The sequence below is a fragment of the Saimiri boliviensis genome, chromosome 14, assembly GCF_048565385.1.
Source record: "Saimiri boliviensis isolate mSaiBol1 chromosome 14, mSaiBol1.pri, whole genome shotgun sequence".
Taxonomy (NCBI): Eukaryota; Metazoa; Chordata; class Mammalia; order Primates; family Cebidae; genus Saimiri; species Saimiri boliviensis.
This window is the reverse complement of record NC_133462.1, coordinates 76,378,909-76,397,569: the sequence shown is the minus strand read 5'-3', so window position 1 is coordinate 76,397,569 and position 18,661 is coordinate 76,378,909. Positions and strand designations below refer to the sequence as shown.

General features: G+C 50.3%; 1 protein-coding gene across 7 annotated transcripts in view; it reads left to right on the top strand.

Moving 5' to 3' along the window:
* The window catches only part of TMEM63A (transmembrane protein 63A), a 37,686-nt gene that overhangs the window by 13,286 nt on the left and 5,739 nt on the right, over positions 1-18,661 (top strand). For all 7 annotated transcript variants that reach the window (XM_074385272.1, XM_074385273.1, XM_074385275.1 and 4 more), the window contains 14 exons: positions 1,965-2,107; positions 2,848-2,899; positions 3,331-3,439; positions 4,026-4,096; positions 7,379-7,459; positions 7,654-7,777; positions 7,881-8,014; positions 9,253-9,390; positions 10,910-11,063; positions 13,757-13,863; positions 14,032-14,118; positions 14,839-14,901; positions 17,011-17,173; positions 18,039-18,144. In XM_074385272.1, the coding sequence (XP_074241373.1) occupies positions 1,965-2,107; positions 2,848-2,899; positions 3,331-3,439; positions 4,026-4,096; positions 7,379-7,459; positions 7,654-7,777; positions 7,881-8,014; positions 9,253-9,390; positions 10,910-11,063; positions 13,757-13,863; positions 14,032-14,118; positions 14,839-14,901; positions 17,011-17,173; positions 18,039-18,144 (1,532 nt within the window). The remainder of the gene's footprint in view (positions 1-1,964; positions 2,108-2,847; positions 2,900-3,330; positions 3,440-4,025; positions 4,097-7,378; positions 7,460-7,653; positions 7,778-7,880; positions 8,015-9,252; positions 9,391-10,909; positions 11,064-13,756; positions 13,864-14,031; positions 14,119-14,838; positions 14,902-17,010; positions 17,174-18,038; positions 18,145-18,661) is intronic.

Sequence of the window (18,661 nt, the reverse complement as noted above, 5' to 3'; positions counted from 1 at the left end):
TCACTTGAACCTGGGAGGTGGAGGTTGTTGTGAGCCAAGATTGTGTCATTGCTCTCCAGCCTGGGCAACAAGTGAAACTCCATCTCAAAAAAAAAAAAAAAAAAAAAAAAAAAAAGATTAAAGGCCATTAAGAACCTGTTAGTTACCTCTGATGTTGTGGAGGGAGCCAGGAGGTGGGGGCTGATGTGAGTCTTGGCTCTTACCTTGTGCCGTATTCCCTCAAATCTAAGAAGTCATCATTGCAAGATGCATGTTATTTTATATAGCAGTAAGAATATGTTTCCAGCTAAGCTGCCGTCAGCCATAACAATAGGGTACATCTCATTTCAGAGGAGTTGAAATATGAAAAGGACATCTTAAAATTGATGAAACACGGTGGTTATAGGATATTGAGTAAGTCCCTCTTTCTGGGCCTCAGTTTCCCCAACTGTAAAAGGCTGAGGCTAACACAAACTCAGCCTAATTCATAGGCACTAATACATGTGAGAGCATGTTATAAATGGTCGGTTTGGTAGGAGTTGTTCCCAAGGGAACTGGCAGGAGACAGAGCCCTGTGGGAGTTAGTCAACTCTGTTGTGGAACAAGAGGAAGCAGGAGGAGAGTTAGTTTATTGAGAAGCAAGAACAATGTAGTTAATTGCAAAGCTTTGCCCTCTAGATAAACAGTAATCGGGACTCATATGAATAGGCATATTTCTGAGCAACTGCTGATACTATGTATAGCACTAGGTGTTTGATGCTTATTATCTCTCTTGAGCCCCTGCTAAGCCGATGAGGTAGGCAGTGGGCAGTTTCCTTGTTCGAGGTCAGAAGCAGGTAAGCCATGTGACCTGCTATCAGGTGGAGGCAGCTGCACTGGATTCCACTGTGGTCTGACTGCAAAGCCCACGCTGACATCTTTCAGATCTGCTTTTTTATGATGCAGCCCTTGCCTCCCTGAGCTCTTCCCAGTGTGCTGCTTTCCCAGCCTAGAAGCAGCACCTTCAGGGAGTGGGAGCGATCGGAGTGCCCTGTCCCTTCTCCCTTCGTAGCACAGAAGTCTGGCTTGTGTGAACCTGGAATTTTCTGAGTCCCCAGTGGCCCCAGAGCCTCCAAGTATAGCACTCCAAGGGTGGGAAAGGGTGGAACAGGTCACCTCCCCTTCTCTGGGGACAGAGGGAGGAGGCCAGGCGGTAGGATGGACTGAGACTCTTGGCTCCACCTGCTGCTTCCAGCTCACCTGATGGGGAGATAGGAGACAGGTGGGGGCCCGGGGCCTGGGCATATTCCCAACTTTATTCTTTTTTTTTTTTTTTTTTTTTCCTTTTTTGAGATGGAGTCATACTCTGTCACCCAGGCTGGAGTGCAGTGCCATGATCTCAGCTCACTACAACCTCCACCTCTCGAGTTCAAGTGATTCTCCTGCCTCAGCCTCTGGAGTAGCTGGGATTATAGGTGTGCACCACTATGCTTGAATAATTTTTTAAATTTTTTAGTAGAGACAGTTTCACCATCTTGGCCAGGCTGGTCTCTAACTCCTGACCTCAGGTGATCCACCTGCCTCAGCCTCCCAACGTGCTGGGATTACAAGCGTGAGCCACTGTACCTAGTCCCAACTTTATTCTGAATGTGATTCCTTAGAAGCAGGACGGAGCTGTGAGGTACCTGTATTTACATACCTTTCCCACACATGTTACTTGGGCACAGATGTTTCTAGCAACATCAGATGGAATGCTGGTATTGCTTTTCCTAGAGGATGGTATAGGGCCTAAGATGGTGAGCTCTGGAATTTATATCATGTGAGATCCTGAAAGTCAAACAAATTTCCTATACCTTTATTTCCTCATATATAAACAAAAAAGTGGAGATAACAATCGAACCATCTCATAAGATTGTGGTGAGGATGATATGAGACACTTCATGCAGAGCCCCGAGGGCCTGACCTGTTCCCACTGCTCATTAAGATTCCACATGTGTCTTTGCCAGCGATGACCAGATCCTGGAGTGGTGTGGGGAGGACGCCATCCACTACCTGTCCTTCCAGAGGCATATCATCTTCCTCCTGGTGGTGGTCAGCTTTTTGTCCCTGTGCATCATCCTGCCCGTCAACCTCTCGGGGGACTTGCTGGGTAATAACCCTTCTCACCCTTGTCTGTGTTGTAATGGGGCAGAGTGGCAGTCCTAGGGAAAGGGCTCTCTGTGGTTGACCAGAATCCCAGGAATTATGCTCCAATCCAGATGTAAGATGGTCTCAGGGTGACTCTCTGAACATTTCCATCTATTAAAGATCTGGAGAATCATCTACCCCAAACATAGGCTAAAACTGGGGCCTGATACCAATTTCTGGTTCTATATAAATAGGGAAAAAAAGCCCTACAAGATGTACAGAATCAGGGGCTGTCAGAGAGTCTTTTATACTTTCGCGCCCTCACCCAAATTAGGAGGTCACAATTAATGGCCCCAGAAGATATCTGTGATACTTAGTCAGAGTCAGAGTGTGGCATTATATCTAAGGGCAACTGCAAGAATCCAGCTTCCAAAATGCCAACATGAATCCACTTAGGATACTCGGCGGTTCCCAACGTTGGTTTTGTAACAACGTAGGATGTTTGTAGTTTTCTCAAAACAAAATGAATTCACATCTTGCCTTTCCCCACAATGGAAGGTTGAGAAGTTATCAGAGAGCATGTTGGTGTCAAGCAGAGCCCTTGACGGTGTAGCTCTTCAAAGACCAGTCAGACCTTGTTGTCTTCGTGCAGGGCTAGACATGCTCCTCCTCCCCTGAGCTCCACAAACCAAGGCTGATTGGTTACGTTCCCTCTGGCTTCCCCACGTGACCCTGGAACTAAGTATCTGTGCTTCTCTGCAGGCAAAGACCCTTACAGTTTTGGGAGGACGACAATAGCAAATCTGCAGACTGAGTGAGTATGGAGCCGGTGGGGATAGGTGCCAATGGGTGAGACCAAGGAGAAGGCAGCTCGGGAGCCTGGGGCAGCCAGAGGTACTCCAAAGAGGGCTGGCAGGTGTCTGAAGTCCCCTTCAGCTGGTGTGTTGCTGAGCTGTGGGCATAACATGTCACAGGCAGCCACTGTTTTTCCAGGGATTTAAGAAACATGGAGAGTCCTGTGGATTGGAGTTCATTTCTCAGGACAGGGACATGGACAGGGACCCCTCTGAAGTATTCACCGTGGGCTGAGGGGTGTTGGCCACACAGACTCTGTGAGAGGCATCTCTTGCAGTGAAACGATTGGTCTTCAGCTCAGTGCCCATTGAGGGTAACCAGGCCCCAGCTCTGCACCCCCAGCTCCCTGCCTGGAATCCCAGCCCTGATGGCAGGTGATTTCCCCCTCAGCAATGACCTCCTTTGGCTGCACACCATCTTCGCCGTCGTTTACCTCCTCCTCACTGTGGGCTTCATGCGACACCATACTCAGTCCATTAAGTACAAAGAGGAGAGCCTGGTGAGTGAGGCGGGGCTTGGGGACACATGCTGGGAGGGGCTCAGGTGGGAGACGGGGCTCTGCGGCAGGCAGGCCCTGACAGCAGTGACCTCTGGGATGGCCTCAGGAGCCCAGCTTGCTTATTCTTGCTCACACTTGGCATGATCTTTAAAAAAAAAATTTCACGGTGGATTCTTTCAAGATTTGGACAGTTACTGGTGCTAAGAAGTTTGGGCTGAGAGCAGCCCTTTCTCTTTGCCACCCAAAGCTTCACAGGCGAAGGGAGCTTCTGTAGCTTGGTTCCAGGCCTGGGTCCTCCTCTGATCTGCTGTGTGAATGCATTTGAGTCACTTCCCCTCTTTCTCAGTCTCCTGCCATGCAAAGAAGGCTCATAGAGTTGCTTTGGAAGTGGATTCTTTGTACAGCCTGGAAGACGATGCTGTGTGAATGACATGCTTCAGGGCTCCCCCAGGCCACAGAAGGAGAAAACCGGAGCCTTCTGATTTCCCGTTGTTTACTTTCCAGAGGCTGGAGTGGGTTGGAAACCTGAGCATATCTGCACACTGGCTCACCAGTGACTTCTCTCCCTCCTGTGTTTCCCCAACAGGTGAGGCGGACCTTGTTCATCACAGGACTCCCCAGAGATGCCAGGAAGGAGACTGTGGAGAGCCACTTCCGGTGAGCAGGTGGGGTGGGAGGGGAGCTGAGCCCCCTCCAGGTAGGACCAGCACAGCCCTCAAGGGGCAAGCACCTTAGGTGAGCGCCTTCTGTCTCTCACTTGGGTATCCAGGTGAGATCTGAGAAGGACCTGGCCCTGCCACACATGTACGGAGTGGCTCCCGTGTGCCAGTTCTGCAGATGCTGTGCAACGGATGGCACCGTGGTGGCCTGTCCTCCTCAAGCAGCCTTGTACACAGTGTTCAGAGCACAGGCCAGGGTGGTGTAGGTGCAAATAAGTGTCTTGAGAGTATATAGGGAAAAAAAGGTTGTTCACGCCGGGGTTCTTAGCATCAGCTTTGCAGAATAAGAGAGACATGAGCTAAGCATTTGCATGGACCCACCAGGCTAGGGTCTCATAGGTGGAAGGACCTCGGGACCATCTCTATGTTCGTTGGTTCATCCACCCACTCAGCAGGTGTCTGTTGAGGGAGCACTGTGTCCGAGTCCAGGCTCTCCCTGGTAGAACCTCTTTTCCGGCAGCCCCCATTGAGTATCTGCACCACCAATTCCTGCAGATGGAGGCTGGAGGAAAGGCTTTCCTGTGAGGAGATTGTGTGTACAGCCAGGAATGGAAAGGCACAGAGCATCAGGAAAGGTGATGGGGTGGGGGCGGGGCACGCAGGCCAGGGAGACTCCCAGGACCCTGCTGGAGGCCTGAAGGCTGCGCTCAGGGGCTGGCATTTTATTCTTTCTTCATTCCTTTTTTTTTTTTTTTTTTTTTAATTATCCTATTTTTTTAGAGACAGGGTTTTGCTCTATTGCCCAGGCTAGAGTGCAGTAGTGTGATCATAGCGCACTGCAACCTCACCTCCTGGACTCAAGAGATCTTCCTGTCTCGGTCTCTCAAGTAGCTGGGCGGCAGACACATGCCACCACATCCAGCTAATTTTTAAAATTTGTGTGGAGATAGAGTCTTGCTATGTTGCCCAGGCTGGTCTCAAATTGCTCGGCTCAAGTGATCCTCCTGCCTTGCCCTCCCAAAGTGTTGGGATTACAGGAGTGAGCCACCACGCATGGCCTCTCTTCATTCCTTATCAATTCAGCAGCCACTAATTTGTTGCAGGAACTAGGAGTTGGCTATACTTTAACTTTGCACTATTTTTTTTTTTTTTTTTTTTTTTTTGAGATGGAGTTTCACTCTTGTTACCCAGGCTGGAGTGCAATGGCGCGATCTCGGCTCACCGCAACCTCCGCCTCCTGGGTTCAGGCAATTCTCCTGCCTCAGCCTCCTGAGTAGCTGGGATTACAGGCACGTGCCACCATGCCCAGCTAATTTTTTGTGTTTTTAGTAGAGACAGGGTTTCACTATGTTGACCAGGATGGTCTCGATCTCTTGACCTCGTGATCCACCTGCCTCGGCCTCACAAAGTGCTGGGATTACAGGCGTGAGCCACCGTGTCCGGCCCAACTTTGCACTATTTATGAAGAAAGCACTTGCTAAGCAAATTACTAGACATAATCATAAACTGAATGTTTAAAATTTGAACAACTTCTTCAGAAACTCTAAATAGTTAAGAAATATTTACTAATATGTAAATACTTGATACCAGAATCATTTTTCTCCGTTTCCTTGGAGCAACTCCCCAAAGTTCCCTGCTAGGCAACACCTGGAAACAGTAATTCCACTGAATGTATAACTTTAAAGAGAAAAAGAGTCCCCTCATTCTCAGAAATGCTCTCCCCTGTTTTAGGAGGCCTTTTAGTGACACTGTTGCAGTTGTAGGGATTGATGTATGAATTTGCCTTTCAAGCAGGGTTGCTTAAATTGCAGTTTTCTTCCTTACAATTCTTATTGGGACCGGAAGTTGTCCTCCTGTTTAATTTCATGATTGACATGTCTATAGGCTCTCTCTCTCTCTCACTAAAATGTAAGCACATCCAGGCCCTGTTACCAGCACCTAGAACAGTGCCTGGGAGGTTGTAAGTAGGGATTCACATGGTTCTGAATCCTCTGGAGTTGTATGTATAATTTTGCACATACAGTGAGGGGGTGTTGCATTGTGGCCACCAGCCGGGGTTGCCTGTATTCACCTCCTGGCTCAGACACTTGCTAGCTGTGTGATCTTTGGTGCACGCCACTTTACCTCTGGGCCTCAGTTTACTCACCTGTAAAATGGGGACAAAACTCACAGGTTTTGACGAGGATTGAATAAATTGATGTATTTTGCTGGTTTTTTTTTTTTTTTTTTTTTTTTTTGAGAGACAGAGTCCACTCTGTTTCCCAGGCTGGAGTGCAGTGGGGTGAGCTCACTCACTGCAACCTCCGCCTCCCAGGTTCAAGCAATTCTCATGCCTCAGTCTCTGAGTAGCTGAGATTACAGGTGGATGCCACCACAACTCACTAATTTTTGTATTTTTAGTAGAGGTGGGGTTTCACCATGTTGGTCAGGCTGGTCTAGAACTCCTGATCTCAAGTGATCCACCCGCCTCAGCCTCTCAAATTGCTGCAATTACAGGTGTGAGCCACCACGCCTGGCCTTGCTGGTTAATATGTATGTAGACATTTTCTGGTTCGAGGGTCCTTTGCTTTCATTAGACCCTCTGAAGAGTCTGTGACCTTCAAAAAGCCTACCTGAATAGGATTTCAGTTGTGGCTCAATACTGACCGAGCACAAATAAGAAATCTATTCCTTTGGTTCTTTAGAGGGGATAGTGATATGTTCATTTTTCCCCCAGGAGAAGTGCCAGCTGACTGCAAGCCAAGTGGGTATAAACTTGTCAGTTCCAGGCAGTTAGCTTCATACTACTAAAAAGAGCTGGCTGGGTGCAGTGACTCATGCCTATAATCCCAGCACTTTGGGAGGCTGAGGCAGGAGGAGCATTTGAGGCCAGGAGTTCAAAATTGGCCTGGGCAACATAGCAAGACCCTGTCTCTACAAAAAACAAAAATTAGCCTGGTGGCATGCACCTGTAGTCCCAGCTACTCAGGAGGCTGAAGTGGGAGGATTGCTTGAGCCCAGAAGTTGAGGCTGCAGTGAGCCATGACTGCACCACTGCACTGCAGCCTGGGCGACAGAGACCCTGTCTCTAAACAAAATAAAACAAAAGCCCTCTTTGTATTAAATTTCAAATTTTCCCCCTTTTGGAGGATAAAAGACAAAGAGAAGAGAGATGTCCGCTGGCACAGAAACCACCAGCGAGATCACTCTGCCATCCTTTCTCTTGGATCCACGGGCCCGTCTCCTGCTTGGGGTTCTCTTTTCAACAGCGTCTCTTGCTTCCTTCTCTCCTTGGCCACAGGGACGCGTATCCCACGTGTGAGGTGGTGGACGTCCAGCTGTGCTACAATGTGGCTAAGCTAATCTACCTGTGCAAGGAGAGGTGAGGGTGGGTGGTGGGCGGGCCTGTGGGATGCCCACTCCTTCCTCGCTGGCTTCACATCTCCCAGCGAGGAAGGGAGGAGGGCGGCCCTGGACTCCTCCTCCTCCCCTGGCTGATGGTTGAACTGTGGGTGTGGGGGTCCCTGCCACAGGATTATGAATCTGAAGTGTATGCCCTCGCTCCCACCTCTGCAGAAAGAAGACAGAGAAGAGCCTGACCTATTACAGGAACCTGCAGGTGAAGACAGGCCGGCAGACCCTCATCAACCCCAAGCCCTGTGGCCAGTTCTGCTGCTGTGAAGTGCAGGGCTGTGAGTGGGTACGGGTCCCGCTCCCCGGCTGGGAGTGCAGACATTGGCATGGGGGTGCCCCAGACACCTGCACAGGGCCGTGTCATCCCAATGGGATGTATCTTCTGCCAGGAGGATGCAATCTCTTACTACACGCAGATGAAGGACAGGCTGCTAGAGAGGATCACAGAGGAAGAACTCCACGTCCAGGACCAGCCCCTGGGAATGGCCTTCGTCACCTTCCAGGAGAAGTCTATGGCCACCTAGTGAGTGTGGGCACAACCCAGGCCCCTTGGCTGACTATGTGTTCCCCTCCAGATAACTCACTGTCCCTCTTGGGGAGAGATGGTACTGCTCACCCACCATCTCTGGGATTTATTTGTGGTGTTTCCTTCTCTTCCCTCAGCCACCCACACTCACTTTGGCAAGCCCAGCCAATGTTTGTGTGACAGGTGGTGGGGATATGGGCAGCCGCCCCAGAGTGTGTGATTCTGGCTGACCCCGTTGAGCTGATGCAGCCTGGCCTCACTGCTGGCTCTTCCCCGCTGGCCTGTACCCATCCTGTGGGCTCTGTGTGCCAGCCTTCCCCCAGGGGAGACGGAGACACCCTCCTTCCAGACATCTGCTCTGGACCACAGATCTTTCTGTCTGTGACTCCCCCGCTTCCCACAAATGCAAAGCTGTGGGGAAGACCCCTGGGGCATGCTGGGGCGCTCACTGCAGTGGGGAGCTTGGCCTGGGGAGTGGCTTTTCACAGTGGCCCTTGGCATGGGGCTCTGGGCTCTCATGCCTGGGATCGCTGTGTCATCTCGCCTTAGGAGCAGCAGGGGGTGGGTCAGGAGAGGGGTGCAGAAAAGAGATGGTCCAGCCACTGCCCCTCCCCCTGCCTTACGTGCCCCTCCAGCATTGTGACTCTAAGGATGGACTCACGCAGGACTTCCTGTAGACACTGGGGCAGGAGGAAAGGGGAAGGCATCTGAGGCAGGAGCGGGGCTGCCGGGCTCCTTACGGGAGGCTAAAGGAGGAAAGCCTGTGATCTGCTGAGATGGTGAGGGTCGAGGTGGGAGCCCAGAGGAGGGAATTTGGGGAACAGGCAGTGTGTAACGCGGTTGAATGCTACCCTTGGGCCTGGGGAAGAAGTGATAGAAAAGGTGAGCCACTGGCCTGGCAGTAGCATTGGATCAGAGCTCCAGCTTAACAGGAAGGGTAGAGGGGGATGGCCCTATGGAAGAGCAGTGTGTTGAGGTGTGCTGCCCTCAGTTTCCCTATCTGCAAAATGGGAATAGTACTCCCTTTCCTGCTGAGTGGTGGCGAGAATTAAACAAAATTCTCCACACAGTGTGCTAGCATGGCGCCTCTTACACAGCATTACTTACAATGCACTAATGACAACAAAGCAAAGGTCCTGTGCCACTGCCTCCCACTCCTGCTCAGTCCCCACTTGCCACATGTTGCATGGTCACCGGAGTAGCCTGGGCCTGGCTGTTTCTACATTTCCTGGCAGCATCCTGAAAGATTTCAATGCCTGCAAGTGTCAGAGCCTTCGGTGCAAAGGTGAGCCCCAGCCGTCCTCCCATAGCAGAGAGCTCTGTACCTCCAAGTGGACAGTCACCTTCGCTGCGGATCCTGAGGACATCTGCTGGTGAGTTCCTAGACCAGGGAGACATGGGAGGGAGGCCTGGGTTCCTGGTGGAAGCTGCCTGTCACCTGGAGCACAGGTGTGATCTGGCAGTCAGTGGAGATCACACATCTGCAACTCTCCGGGCCGTGATGCTGTGATGTGCTCAATGTGGCCCAGCTGGGGTGTCCGCCCAGCACCTCCTGCCAGGGTTCCTCCCTGGCATTCAGGTGCCATCCAGCAGGAATATAATGCCACCTCTGCATGTAATTTTAAGTTTCCTACTAGCCATGCTAAAAAAGTAAAAAGTTGGAATTAGTTTTAATAATTTATCTCGCCCAATATATCCAAACTGTTATTTCAACATGCAGTCAATTTTTGAAAAATGTGACGTTTTACATCCTCTTTTTCACACTTAGTCTTCAAAATATGGTGTGTATTTTACACTTCTAGCACCTCTCACTTCACACTAGCCACATTTCAAATGCTCAATTGCTGCAGGTGGCTTGTGCAGAGGCTTATTTAGGTCCAGTGTCAGCCTGGAGCCATGCTGGTGAGCTGAGCTGTGTTCACGGGGGCCATGGTGAGCCTCCAGCACTGTGTTGAGGGTAAGGGCACCCAGTGCAAGCCCTCGCGTGCTGCCTGTCCCGCCCTGCCTCAGCTCCTTGCAGCTGTGCCTTCGATCCTTTGTCCCTGCCTTCCTCCTCCCTGCACCACAGCCCCCTTGGGAAGAATGTGTTGTTAGTCACAAAGCATTGCAGATGTGTCTAAGAAATGCCAAGCTCACGCCTGTAATCCTAGGACTTTGAGAGGCTGAGCAAGGCAGTTTGCCTGAGCTCAGGAGTTCAAGACCACCCCGGGCAACATGGTAAAACCCTGTCTCTATTAAAAATGCAAAAAAAAAAAAAATTAGCTGGGCATGGTGCCTGCTGCCTGTAATCCCAGCTACGTGGGAGGCTGAGGCAGGAGAATTGCTTGAACCTGGGAGGCAGAGTTTACAGTGAGCTGAGATCACACCACTGCACTCTAGCCTGGGTGACTTAGCCAGATTCTGTCTCCAGAAAAGAAAAAATAAGTGCCATGCTGGAGCCTTATTTGGTCTGCTTGGGTGCCCATGCCATCTCTTTGGGTAGATTCTGGCCCCCAGACTCTAGCTCAGGCATCCCCAAACTTTTTACACAGAGGGCCAGTTCACTGTCCCTCAGACCTTTGGAGGGCCGCCACATACTGTGCTCCTCTCACTGACCACCAGTGAAAGAGGTGCCCCTTTCTGAAGTGCGGCGGGGGGCTGGATAAATGGCCTCAGGCGGGCCGTAGTTTGGGGACTCCTGGTCTAGCTGGTGAACCACATCTGAGAGAATAGCCTTTGTTCCCTCTGAGCTCACAGGGACCTAAGATTTTGCCTTTCTGTAGCTGAAGGTCAGTGCAGAGAACTTACCCCCAGGCTAGTCTCTTGTTCTACCTAAATCTGACCTTCTGATCCACTTAAGCCATGAGCACTGGGAGATAAGCCTCAGGACCTGTGTCCCCTCTCCCGTTGCAGGAAGAACCTCTCTATCCAGGGCCTCCGCTGGTGGCTACAGTGGCTGGGCATCAACTTCACTCTCTTCCTGGGGCTGTTTTTCCTGACCACACCCTCCATCATCCTGTCCACCATGGACAAGTTCAATGTCACCAAACCCATCCATGCGCTGAATGTGAGTAACTGTTCTGCAAGGCCCCTCCCAGGAGGGCTGGTGAGAAGAGGGCTTGGTGGGTAGGGAAGGAAGTGGGGACATGAGTGGGATGTGTGTGGGGAACCAGGGAGTCAAGTTGCTCAGTTCACATCCTTGCTTTTAACCTCTAAGCGGCATGGGCACATTTATTACAATGTCTATATCGTAATGCCATACACACACACACACACACACACACACACACACACAGATATACACACATGCATACATATTTTAATAGACTTTAAACAGTGGTGGAGAGATTTGAGTTGAATGAGGTATATTCAGGTTGGTGGAATGTTAAGCATCCATTAAAAATTGTGCAGACTTTGTGGCTCCCATGCAGGGCTCCTGAAGAAGCAGGAAGGGATGTGCCAGTGGGGCATCTCTATCATAGACACTACCGGGAGGGGACAGGAAGGAATGAAAAGAGCTTCATTGATTAGGGTGGCAGGATCACAAATCATTTTCTTTACATTTTAGTTGCTAATGACCTTGTTATAAAACTATTCTGTATAGGTTATAAATTATTCTCAAAAATCTTAGATGAATCAATGAGATAACAGTTAAACACTCCCTCAACTGGCATCTACTCAAAAAGATACTGGGTTCTCATAAGCAGCTTTGCCAAACCATCTCACTACATGTCTTTTCTTTTTAAATTTCACTTTGCATGTGGTTAATCGTTCTCTGGGAAAGCACACCGGGCAGGAGGGCCTCCTTGCCCTCACTTTGCCATTCCCTATCTGATGAATTCTGAGCCTCAGTTTTTCTTCCAAGACCTGAAGTTAAAACGCCTGCCCTGTTATACAGCGCATGAGGTTGTTGTCATGATAATCAATGAACTGATGTGTGGTTGAAGCTCTTATCTGACTCTGCAGATAGTTTTAAACTACCTAAGTATAAATTCAGCAGTTTTGTTTAAGATTTAAAGCAGGTATTATAAATATGCATTCCTTTGCCAATCTTTTAATAGAGGGACTGCCTATTCTTTCGAGGATGAATCTGCTGATGAGAGCTTGCCTTTGCCTATTTTACATAAACCACACCCTTATTTCATTGTTTTGTGGTTCCAGTGTTGGCTTCTTTAAAGCAAAGGAAGAATTTAGATACGCAGAGCCATTCTGAAAATGGAAACTTCCTAGATCTCATATCCCTTGATCTTTTATCATTAATTTACATCTCCTCCTGCATTTCAAAGCATTTTCATAGCAAGTAGTTTGACCTAATAAAATATTTTCATAGCATCGGGTTTCACCTCCAGCTTCTTTCTATAGGCCCTCTGGGTACTGTTTCCAGATGGGCATACTGCTTCCAGATGGGCATAGTGGTCCTGCAAGGCTGCAGCTGTCTTGGGCTTCTCACATCCCGGGAACAAGCAGTCCAGTGGCTCCTGGAGGGGTCAGCATGGGCTGTGAACATGGCAGGCAGGCTTCACGCAAACTTGGGGCTGGCCTGGACCTTGGACAGCTACTTGGTGGGAAACCCGTTTCTGAAGGCAAGCCTTGGTTTATCCTATTTACCGAACTTCCAGGGGACCAGCTGGGCCTCTGTTTCTGGAATTTTGTAAGTGGTTAGTGACCCTGGTGGACAATGTTCCCAGTGTTTCATCTCAGTGTAGGAATGTGGTCAGACAGTTGGCCCTGAATCAGCAATGAAGGGTGGGCAAGTAGGGCTCCAGCCACCAGCTCACCATAATGGCCTGGGTGTGTCTGTGGCCTCATAAAAAAAAAAAAAAAATCATCTTTTTTTAGAAATTGACTCTTATCAAGTCTGCCAAAGTATCCAACTTAGTTTTCAAAGAAATTTTCTATTTTTATGTTCATCTAATCAGTGAAAGTAATAAGTCAATCAGATCATTTAATTACAATAACAAACAGCAGACTCGTGGACACACACAGTGGAGCCCTGATACGCTGCAGCTGGACCAGTGGGAGCTGAGCAGGCAGGCAGGCAGGCGAAGTGCCCCCTCCACCCCCGCCAGGACTGCAGGACTTCAGTGTTCAGTCTTCCCGTGGGATCAGTCATTGGTTTTTTTTTGTTTGTTTGTTTGTTTGTTTGTTTGTTTGTTTGTTTTTGGAGACTGAGTTTCGCCTTTGTTACCCAGGCTGGAGTGCAATGGCGCGATCTCGGCTCACCGCAACCTCCGCCTCCTGGGCTCAGGCAATTCTCCTGCCTCAGCCTCCTGAGTAGCTGGGATTACAGGCACGTGCCACCATGCCCAGCTAATTTTTTGCACTTTTAGTAGAGACGGGGTTTCACCATGTTGACCAGGATGGTCTTGATCTCTCGACCTCGTGATCCACCCACCTCGGCCTCCCAAAGTGCTGGGATTACAGGCTTGAGCCACCGCGCCCGGCCAGTCATTGGTTTTATATAGGGAACAGAGAAGGTTATTTAATCTGGTTAGTCAGATAAGTGGAGTTTAGTTGTATGTGAAATTGCTTTCTTTGCTGTGCTGTGAGGAGCTATACAAATATAAGGTGCTGTGACTGATTATTCAGCCAACATTTATGGTACCAACTCTGTACCTGGCACACTGTCAGTTCTGGGGGTCAGAGGTGACAGACTTCTACCCGGGGAGTCCCCTGAGCGACCATGTTAATAGGTCATGGCCTCAGAGCCATGTGGGCCACGGCCCCTATGACTCTCTCTGCCGTGGACCTTTCTCCTAGGATCCGATCATAAGCCAGTTCTTCCCCACCCTCCTGCTCTGGTCCTTCTCGGCCCTGCTCCCCTCCATCGTCTACTACTCTACACTGCTGGAGTCCCACTGGACCAAGTGAGTGCCTGGGAGCCCCGAGGCCCTGCCCCTAAGAAGAATGTCTCTGATCGCTCCCTTGTCCACACCCTTCCCCCAGCTGCTCAGGCAATGGGCACATGGCAGAGGCCTCACTGGGGGTACCTGGAGCATTGGGGACTGCGAGTGCTCACCTTTGACTTCCTGCAGGTCGGGGGAAAACCAGATCATGATGACCAAAGTCTACATATTCTTGATCTTCATGGTGCTGATACTGCCCTCCCTGGGTCTCACCAGGTATATGCCGTATATGCCACCACCTCCTCCTCTAAATTCAGAATCGGTCACTCAGGAGAGCACTGTCGCTAGGAGAATGAAAATGGTTTGGTAGCAGAAGCAGACCTCTAACAATATCTAAGCCTGTCGCAGCCACTTGGCATGCAGTGGGGCTGGTCACTGATTCTTCTGGCAGTATGATTATTCTTTAAAAAAGAAAACACCATATTGGTCAGGCTGGTCTTGAACTCCTGACCTCAGGTGATCGACCCACTTCAGCCTCCCAAGTGCTGGGATTACAGGCATGAGACTCTGTGTCAAAAGAAAAAAAAAAAGAAAAAAAGCTTGAAAATTTTCGTGGCTAGGTAGAGTGGCTTATGCCTATAATCCTTGCATTTTGGGAGGCAGAGGTGGGCAGATTGCTTGAGCCCAGGAATTCCAGCCTGGGCAATATGGTAAAACCCCATCTCTATAAAATAAAAAAAAAAGAAAGAAAAGAAAATGAAACTTATCAAGGACCTTCCACTTAGGACGGTTCTCATCATGGCTTTGTTTATCTCAAGGAAGGAAGTTTCTGTTAAAGCAGACCGTGACAGGTCATGCCGTAGTAACTGGAGTCATTGAGAACAAAAGTCGATCTCAAGTTTTGGCCTGTTTTTAGAGCAAAAGAAAGTGAAAGCCTGTGTAGTGACAACATGGAATGCTGGAAATAAACTCTTAGGGGATTCCTTTGTTTTTCAGTCTAGATTTTTTCTTCCGGTGGCTCTTTGACAAAACTTCCTCGGAGACCTCCATCAGGTTGGAGTGAGTATTGCCAAGTTGAGTTCTGGAGCCATGGCCCTGGGTGAAAGTCCCACAGGGGCTGAGGCTGTAGTGGGACAGGAGGGGGCAGTCGTAGTCTATGCTTCCGAACAGGCCTCTGCCTCCCCCAGACAGCAGCGCTCGGGGCCTCACCACCACCCTGCCAAGTTCCTGGTAGACACCGTGGGAGCTGACCCACTTTGTGCTGTACTTGCAGAAATGTGGTTAATTTTTTAGGCCAGAACTCAATTAACAGCTGTCTCATTCATTCTTTGAAACTTACTGAGCACATAGTCACATGGGGAGAAGGAATTGCTGGGTCTCAGTGGTGCCAGGGATTGGGGAAAGGAGAATAGTAATTACACATGGCAACCAGGATGCCTCTGGGCTCTGGGGATTATTTTTGCCACAATAGAATTAAACTTATTGCTGATGTATTCTTGTTAGTATTTTAAACTTATACCATGCCCACTTAATAGTAATAGCTATTGTTTAAGAAGGGAGTATGCCAAATGCTTTATGCATCTTTTTCTCACTGAATCTTTACAACGAGCCATGAGGAAGATAGTAGTATTCCCTCCATTTTACAGATGAGGAGACTGAGGTTTGGAGCTATTGAATAACTTGCCCAAGTTTACCCAGCCAGTTAAGGAACAGAGCTGGGATTCAACCCCAGCCCCTACAGACTATACATTAGGTCTTAATATAGGCCCAAAGCTTGGCATGACTTTCGTAAAAGAATGTGCTTACCTGTAAGGATGGGGTGAGTTGTTTTAAATGAATTCTTGCTGAGTAAGCTGATGAGTTGGGAGCTGGCAGCTGTGATAGACACATACATACAGCCAGTGATTGTCTAGGTTGACAGTGACGTTCAGACTGACAAATCCAGTGACCACTTCTGTCCTCATCTTCTGTGGTCTGTCAACCACATCTGACACGTTTTTCCGAGGCTTCCTCCTCGAAGCTCTGCCTTGGCTCTCTTATCCTGCGGCATCATCTTCTCAGCCTCCTTGGTGGGTGCTTTCCCATCTCCCCAATTCTAGATTTTGGCTGCCTGAAGGCTCAGCCCCCAGTTCTGGGTCCACACTGCCTCTCTAGGTGACCTCAGCTGAACCCACGGCTTTCGTGCCATGGGACTGCTCCTGAATTAACTGATATGGACAACATCCACATTTATGTCTCTAGCCTGCACCTCCGGGCTGATAACCCAGCTGCCCACCTGAAACTCTACTTGGAGTTTGCCTGAGTCCCCACAGATATTACCTGCCAAAATCAGACTCTTGACTTTTACTCCCAAATCTGCTGCTCTACAACTTTCCCCATTCCATGATGTTTTACCAATTGTTTTGGCAAAAACCTTGAGGTCCACCTTGTTTTCTTTCTTTCCTTCCCATGCCACACCCAGCCTATCAGCACATCCTGCCCGCTCTCTCTTTTAAGTAGATCCAGAATCGCACCATCTCCGTCACAACCACCCTCATCCCGCAGGGGGATGACACAGCAACCATCTGTGTCGTCTCCCTGACCCCATTGGAACGGATCCCTTGCCCTGAGCCGGCCCCCAGCCCCTTTCAGCCTTGTCTCCTGCCTCCCCCAGCCCCCTGCTGTCCTGCCCCACCTGCCGTTTTGTTCTTCCTGGATGTGCCACTGAGCCCCTTCAGGTGACTTATATCGACTTACATGTTATTACCTTTTCCTGGAATCTTGTCTTCCCAGGTTTTGGGATGACTTGTTTCCTCACTTCCTTCACATCTCTGCACAAATATCGCCTAGTGAGAAAGGCTCCTCCGACCCGTGTAACGTAGAGACCCTCCCTGCTTTATTTTCTCTGTAGCGCTCGCCACCCCAGCATATGGAATATGTGTGTGTTTGCTTGTTTGTGCCCCCAGCTAGAATGTGAACTTCAAGGGAGTGGGTGGGGGCTGGGGCACTATTCTGTTCTCAATGCCTAGAAGGGTGCTTGGCACACAGATGTGTTCCCAAATATGTGCTGAATGAAGGGAAGAGTCTACAGCCCTCCCAGGGGCTTTCTGCTCCTGCCCAGCCTAGGGGCCCCTGCTCTCCCTCCAAGAGCGGCTCTCAGCTCACAGACCCGGGCCCCGGTTCCCCCAGGTGCGTCTTCCTGCCGGACCAGGGCGCCTTCTTCGTGAACTATGTCATCGCCTCAGCCTTCATCGGCAACGGCATGGAGCTGCTGCGGCTGCCGGGCCTCATCCTCTACACCTTCCGCATGATCGTGGCCAAGACGGCTGCCGACCGCAGGAACGTCAAGCAGGTGCCTTCCCCTGGGCCCAGGGCTGTGCCTCTGACCCCCTCCCCTGTCCCCCTTCCCTGACGTGAGGTCTCTCATCCCCACTGCCCCCACTAGTGCAGAGCATTTACCCAGCCACCCACTGGGGGGGCACTGGGCCAAGTGCTTCTCAAACCCAGGCCCACACAGGCGCAGCCTCCTCCAGCCTCTGCTCTAGCTCGCAGGCTGGAGGAGAGAGCCTGGGACTCTGGCATTTGAAACAGTTTGATGGCACACATACAAACAACTCAAACCAACAGACTCCTTTTCCATGCGCACCCATTTGCCTAAATTCTTAGTCGTACCCCAGATGTCAAAGGCATTTTTGGTGTGTGGCATTTATTCCAGGATTCCCTAAATTGGAGGGTGTGGGATTCCCTTTTCTCCTCCGCCACGGTGGGCACTGTGTGAGGAAAGTGGGAGAAGTGTTGCATGCCTTCATTTCATCCTCAGTCCCCTTACGAGCTGGGCACTGCTGGTATCCCTATCTCAAAGAGGCATGAACTAAGCTGGCCCAGATCCCGTCCTAGAAGGGCTGGAATCGCGAGGAGTCACTTACAGTTCATCCTCCGACCACCTCTTCGCTCCAGAGGTGCAAACGCCTGTTGGGTGGACGGGATCGGAACAAAGGGAGTGCTAGCAAACACGCATCACTGAGCCTCGGGAAGGCTGGGTGCGCTGAGTGAAGTGGGGCGGCCGGGAGGGACAGGAAGGACCTCGGGAGGCGGGGGGCCACGCGTCTATTTCCACGGTCCTCCTCCACCCTGCTCTCCCCTCACCACTTGGGGAGCACAAAAGGGTGTTTGAGGTGGAACAAGCCCACAAGCTGCTCACCACCTCCTCCTCCCAGAACCAGGCCTTCCAGTACGAGTTTGGAGCCATGTATGCGTGGATGCTGTGTGTCTTCACTGTCATCATGGCCTACAGCATCACCTGTCCCATCGTTGCGCCATTTGGTGAGTGGCCCTGGAGCCTGTCCCAGGGTACGTGGACGGCGTTATGATGTTCCCAAAACCATAGTCACAAGATCCACAAGCTGCCCAAGACCCAGTGACACCAACTTTCATTCATTTTCTTCCTTTTTTTGTTTTGAGACAGGGCCTCGTGCTGACACCCAGACTGGAGTACAGTGGCATGATCTTGGCTCACTGCAACCCCCACCTCCCAGGCTCAAGCCAACCTGCCACCTCAGCCTCCTGAGTAGCTGGGATTACAGGTGCCCACCACCATGCCTGGCTAATTTTTTGTATTTTTAGTAGAGACAAGAGTTTCACCATGTTGGCCTGGCTGGTCTCGAACTCCTGACCTCAGGTGATCCGCTTGCCTCGGCCTCCCAAAGTGCTGGGATAACAGGCATGAGCCACAGCGCCCAGCCTCATTCATTTTTAAATGAATTCCACCCACTGGCCCCAGCTAGGACCTCTCTCAGTACTTCTGGTCTAAGGTTCTCTGCCCGCTGACCACGTCGTTCGT